This window comes from Podarcis tiliguerta, assembly GCF_965153285.1.
Source record: "Podarcis tiliguerta genome assembly, chromosome: 2".
Lineage (NCBI taxonomy): Eukaryota > Metazoa > Chordata > Lepidosauria > Squamata > Lacertidae > Podarcis > Podarcis tiliguerta.
Genome location: NC_139535.1, coordinates 35,837,934 through 35,844,158, shown reverse-complemented (window position 1 = coordinate 35,844,158; position 6,225 = coordinate 35,837,934). Strand labels below are relative to the sequence as shown.

General features: G+C 42.0%; 1 protein-coding gene across 3 annotated transcripts in view; it reads left to right on the top strand.

The window, feature by feature from the left end:
* Positions 1–4,065: 4,065 nt before the first annotated feature.
* Positions 4,066–6,225, top strand: part of SRGAP3 (SLIT-ROBO Rho GTPase activating protein 3) — a 177,895-nt gene continuing 175,735 nt past the window's right edge. Inside the window, exon 1 of one of the 3 annotated variants that reach the window (XM_083424765.1) lies at positions 4,066–5,001. In XM_083424765.1, the coding sequence (XP_083280891.1) occupies positions 4,935–5,001 (67 nt within the window). In that variant the 5' untranslated portion in view covers positions 4,066–4,934. The remainder of the gene's footprint in view (positions 5,002–6,225) is intronic. The other 2 variants (XR_014507527.1, XM_083424766.1) reach the window with 2 other exon arrangements.

Here is a 6,225-nt window from a genome sequence, read left to right as displayed (position 1 = left end):
CCATAATATCAATAGTCTGGAAGCACCCACTGTTTCTTAACTTCAGCTTTCTGTGTGTAATACAGTGGTACCTCGGGTTACATACGCTTCCGGTTACAGACTCTGCTAACCCAGAAATAGTACCTCAGGTTAAGAACTTTGCTTCAGGATGAGAACAGAAATCGTGCTCCGGTGGTGCGGCGGCAGCGGGAGGCCCCATTAGCTAAAGTGGTGCTTCAGGTTAAGAACAGTTTCAGGTTAAGAATGGACCTCCAGAACGAATTAAGTACTTAACCCGAGGTACCACTGTATGGGTATAGCAACCAAGGCTGCAATCTTATTCTTCGATACCCTCTGGCACCAGATTGGTCAGGTAACACAGGAAAAAAGGAAGTCGCACTAAACTTTGCAGGGCTTACTTCTCGGCAAGCATGCCCACGACTGCACTGTGGATCTGCTGCATTGTCAATAACTTACAGTGCCAATAGTGGGCACCCATTGCCAGAATAGGGAAAAGGGCGGGGAAAGAAGTGATGGAGTGGCGGGGCAAAAAATGCCAAGAACCGCTTATCAAAAAACCATATAATTCAAAAATAAAACAGGAGATCAAGACTTTGCAAACACAATTTGCAATGATTATAAATAAAGAAATAGATTTGAACATCAAAAGACTAAGACAAAAAAAATTTGAATTTGCGAACAAATCTGGCAAATGGCTTGCGTGGCAAATTAAAAAGAGAAAGGAGCAAAATACGATCAATAAAATCACTGTAAACGGAGAAGAGATCGATAACCCGAAGGGAATTAGAAAAGGATTTTTGGATTTTTATAGACATTTATATAGAAACAGAGAAAGAAACAACATGAGGAAAATAGAACAATTTTTGAAAGAAAAAAAGGTGCAAAAGATCCCGACAGAAAAGAAAGACCAACTAAATGCCCCAATTGGAAATGAGGAGATAAAAGAAGCTATAAAGGAACTGAAAAGAGGGAAAGCCCCAGGACCAGATGGATTTACAGCAGGCTACTATAAAGAAATGAGAGAGGTTTTAATCCTACCATTGAAAGAAGTTATGAACAATATTTTAAAGGAAAGAGACATCCCAGAAACATGGAAAGAAGCATTCATTACATTGATCCCTAAACAAGACTCAGATTTAACACAAGTGAAAAATTATAGGCCTATTTCACTGCTCAATACAGACTATAAAATATTTGCAGGGATTTAAGCGAATAGATTGAAAAAAATATTGAAAGAAATTATTCATGAAGATCAAGCAGGTTTCCTTCCAGGCAGGCAGATGAAAGATAATATAAGAAATGTAATTAATACTTTGGAATATCTGACTGCTAGGAATGAGAAACAAGCCATATTAATGTTTGTTGATGCAGAAAAGGCCTTTGACAATATTGCTTGGGACTTTATGTTGAAGAATTTAGTTTATGGATGTGGGGACTGAGTTCTTTAATGGGATAAAGGCAATTTATACAGAGCAGAAAGCAAAGCTAATTGTAAATAATGTGACTACAGAAGACATAAAAATAACAAAAGGAACTAGACAGGGATGCCCACTCTCGCCATTACTATTTATAATGATCCTAGAGGTTTTCCTGAGGTCAATGAGACAAAATGAACTAATAAAAGGGGTAACAGTTGGTCAGAATGAATATAAAGTAAAAGCCTTTGCAGATGATCTGGTAATTACGATCGAAGAACCATTAGAAAGTGTAAAAGAAGTCTTGGATGAGATTGAGAAATTTGGAAGTGTGGCAGGGTTCAGATTAAACAAGAAGAAAACCAAAAGAATTACAAAAAATATGGATCAAAGTACAATAAAAATAATGCAACAAAGAACACAGATAGAGGTGGTGAAAAAGGTTAAATATCTAGGAATCTGGTTAACTCCCAAAAATATTGACTTGTTTCAGAATAACTATATACCGGTCTGGAATGGAATAAAGAAAGATCTAGAGGTGTGGGGAAGAATGAAATTATCTTTTTGGGGTAGAATATCTATGATAAAAATGAGTGTCCTTCCAAAGATGTTATTTTTATTTCAAACTATCCCCATATTAAAGGGGGTAGCAATATTCAGAGAGTGGCAAAGAGTGCTTTCAAGGTATATCTGGCAGGGCAAGAAGCCGAGAATTAAATTTAAGTTATTAACGGATGTAAAGGAAAGAGGAGGCTTCGTCCTGCCAGACTTGAAATTGTACTACAAAGCAGCATGTCTTTGCTGGTTGAGAGAATGGATAAAATTAGAGAATAAAGAGTTATTAGATTTAGAAGGATTTGATAACAGATTTGGATGGCACGCGTATCTATGGTGTGAAAAGAAGAAAATCCATAAAGGCTTTGGGAACCACATATTCCCAATTGAAATATGGGATAGGTATAAAAATCTATTAGAACCAAAAGTTCCACACTGGTTGTCTCCACTAGAGGTTATGAGTGTAAAGAAAATAAATATGAGAAGTAATTGGATTACATATGGTGAATTGATAATCAAAGAAGGAGGAAAATGGAAATTAAAGCCATATGAACAAGTCAAAGAATACGTATATGATTGGTTGCACTATTTTCAGGTTAACGAAATGTTTATAAAAGACATTAAAGAAAGTGGTTATGCAGAAAAAGATTCAAAGTTCCAGACAGATGTGATAAATAATAATTGTAAAATTTTGTCAAAAATGTATAAAATATTGTTGGAATGGAATACCAAAGATGAAGAAGTTAAATCGGTAATGATTCAATGGGCCAGAGATTTTGGTTATAATATTCAGTTTGAGGATTGGGAAAGACTGTGGAAAGAGAATTTAAGATTTATTGTTTGTACGGTACTTAAAGAAAATGTTATGAAAATGTTTTACAGATGGTATATTACACCTGTAAAATTAGCAAAAATGTATAAGACGTGTAATAAGTGTTGGAAATGTAAAGAAAAAGAAGGTACGTTTTATCACATGTGGTGGGAGTGTAAGAAAGTGAAGGGCTTCTGGGAGATGATCTATAATGAAATGAAAAAGATGTTAAAATATACATTTGTAAAGAAACCAGAGACCTTTCCTTTAGGAATGAAATAACAAGAAAAGACTGTAAACTTTTTCAATATGCAGTCACAGCAGCAAGAATTCTACTGGCCCAGAAATGGAAACAAGAGGAAATACTGACGACAGAAGAATGGAGACTGAAGCTGACAGACTATTCAGAACTGGACAGACTAACCGGAAAAATCAGATATCTTCGAGACCAAAAGTTCATCGAGGACTGGGGGAAATTTGTTGAATATCTGAAAGGAATATGTGATGTGCAAACAACACTGGCGGGGTTTCAAGAAGCACTGTGAAAGTTTAGATATATTGTTTAAAAGTAACAGGAGTGGGAGGGAAGTTTAATGGCAATATAATCAGAGAAATGCGTAATTGAGAGGCAAATATGGAGGATTGCCAGAGAAGCTGAAGGAAGTCCAAAAAGAACCAAATTTGTGGAGATTTTGATAAAATTGTATATTTGTGTTGGAAAACTAATAAAAATTATTTATATATATATAAAAAAGAACCGCCCGCAGCAAGCAGTGTGGAAGCTAACGTGCCAAGCGTGCACCCGGAAAAGCTGACGACTGCTTGCGATCTCCGCTTCCTACCTGGAACCACCTAAAGGGCAAAGCAACACAGAATTTGATTTCGCCCTCGCCTTAAACTTTGCACGAAGCTAACTTGGAAACTATTACGCTGCTCGGTGCTAAAAAAAATAATCCTCTGTCAAATAGTGAGATCAAGGCAATTTCTTAAAAATGTAAATCATTCTAGACCCAATTTGCCTCCCGCTCGAATTTACCCGTCCCTCCAAATCTTTTATTTCCGCAGGAGAGGAGGCCAGGCGCTGCTGTGAGACACGACTGCTCCCGCAGATCTCTCCCCCCTTGCACGTTTTTGTTTGTTTGTTTTGCTTTGCTGGCGGGGCTGCTGCCGATTTCCCTGCCCCTTGCAGTGAGCCGAAGCGCCCTGCAGGCTGCAAAGTGCCCGTTGTTACAAAATGCGGGAGGCGGGGCCTTGCCTGTGCGTGACGTGGAGCGAACTTAATTCAAGCCCGCAGTCAAAAGCAGCTCCGTGCACCGGCGCCGCAGAGCGGAGCCAATGCATTCGCAGCAGCCAAACTAACTTCGGGCGCTTGCTCCCCCCCATCCCCACCCCTCGCCGCCTGTCACCTTCCCCGTTCGGCATCGGGAGCCTCGAGCCTGCTTGGAAAGGGGGGGAGTGTATGTCTGTGGGTCGAGGCGGAGGCGGGGATGCGATCCCCTTTTGCAACCTGACCTTCCCTTGGATTACAGCCAGAGAGCTTTTCACGCCGCTCCTCCTTGCTCTGGGTTTGCCTGCATGCTAAGGAAGGAGGAACCTTTGCGTGTGCTGCTGCTGCTGCTTTTTCTTCTCTGATCTGCCCCTCCCCTCCCCTCAGCTGCTTCCAGGGCTTGGCTGTGTATTTATTTATTGATTGATTTATTGGATCGCCGCCTTCTCTTTCTTTTTTTTAATCGTCCTCTCCAACACAGAACGTCTCTTTGAAGGCTACTTGGGTGCAGGTGACACACCCTCGTCCTCCTCCCTCTCTCCCCCCACCCGCACCCCCGGCGCTTCATTCACTCCTCTTGTTAGTACAAGGGCAATAGCTGTAGATTATTGGATCTGCCAGGTTCTTCTTCTTCCTCTTCTTCTCTGAAGCTGCTGCTGCTGCTGCTTGATCGCCGGTCGCGGAAGGCAAATGCCGGGGAAGGGAGCGAAGAAGAGAAGCTGTGTTGTCTTTGCAGCAAAGTGAGAAACGGAGAAGGCTGCAAAGCTGATCCGGCGGAGCAGACCAAGCCGAGGGAGAGACTTTCTGCTCCTCCTAAAAGAAAAGATAAGAGGAGAGGAGGGTGGGGAAAAAAAAATCCTTGGGATCTTGGTAGATCTTCCCGAAGATGTCATCTCAAGCAAAGTTCAAGAAAGACAAAGAGATCATAGCAGAATATGAAACTCAAGTAAAAGGTGAGTGGAAGCTGTACCTCTCTCTTTCTTTCTCTCTCACACTCACTTTCACCCGGTTCCTTTTCCTCCCCTCCCCCAGCCTCCCTCCCCTCCCCCTTTCTCTCCTGCCACCCTCCCATTTTCATTGTTATAAATCTTATTATGCACCGCTAATCTTATTGTGAAAGCCCTTGCGTTGTCCGAGCAAGCCCTGGCTGCCGATGGCTCGCTTTTGTGGACGGCAGAGGTCGTGCGGTTGGGGGGTGGGAATCGCGGTGGGGGTAGTAAAAGCTGCATTGCAGTTGTGTGAATGGTGGCTTTTTAACAGTCTCGGTTCAGAGTAAGAGCCTCACTTAAAAAACAAAAAAAGTAAAAAATCTTCACCACGGCGAGGTCTGGAGTCTTCTCGCGAAATGGCTTGATAAATGGTGCCGTCCTTCGATTAAAGCCCCATTTCGGTGTAGGCGGGGGCACCCATCTGTATATAACCGATATGTATGTGGCTGGCTAGATTTGCATTTGCATAGATGGAGTATGTAGGCGTCGATTTATACATGTGTGTGTGTATATATCTCCCATATGTAGAATGATGCTTCTTGATGTGGTGCCTTTCCCACCACGTCAAATAGCATTTAAGACGAAAGGGTCTGCATTTCTTCATATGCCTGTGTCTTAAGCCTATCTTTCATTTATTTTTAAAAACTACACAGAGCACCCCCCCCCCTTTCGTTGCCTTAGCTCTTAGGTTACACAACCCAGGGGAATGGGTAGGGCTGTGGACAAGCAATCTCAGCTGATCGGTGCTGGAGGCTCTGCACAGGGAGGAAGGAAGCTTGGGTATCTCTTCTGCTTCCACACCAGTACCTATGGATGACACACCCTTGGATGAAGGTTTGGCTCTAATCTGGTGGGATCCGGCCTGTTGTTTTCTGCCACAGCCTCATCTCTCTCCTCTTGTCCATTAAGCAACACCCCGAAGTGCAACATAAAACCCACGCACCACATTGCGTTCTTGGTTTTTATCAAGCATTTAGAAAAACAGAGCTCTCTTCCTTCTCATTCATTGATAAAATCAAAGCCCGTTAGCAGTATAAACGTGAAACATGGTGCGGACTTCACCCCACACATTGTAGTGTTTACTATGGGACTGACATGACATGAAGTAGCAGTGTTTACGTCTGTTTTGCTAATCCATGGATTACTGATGGACTGATGCTGAAAGGGCAAGTAGTCTGGTTAGCTTTC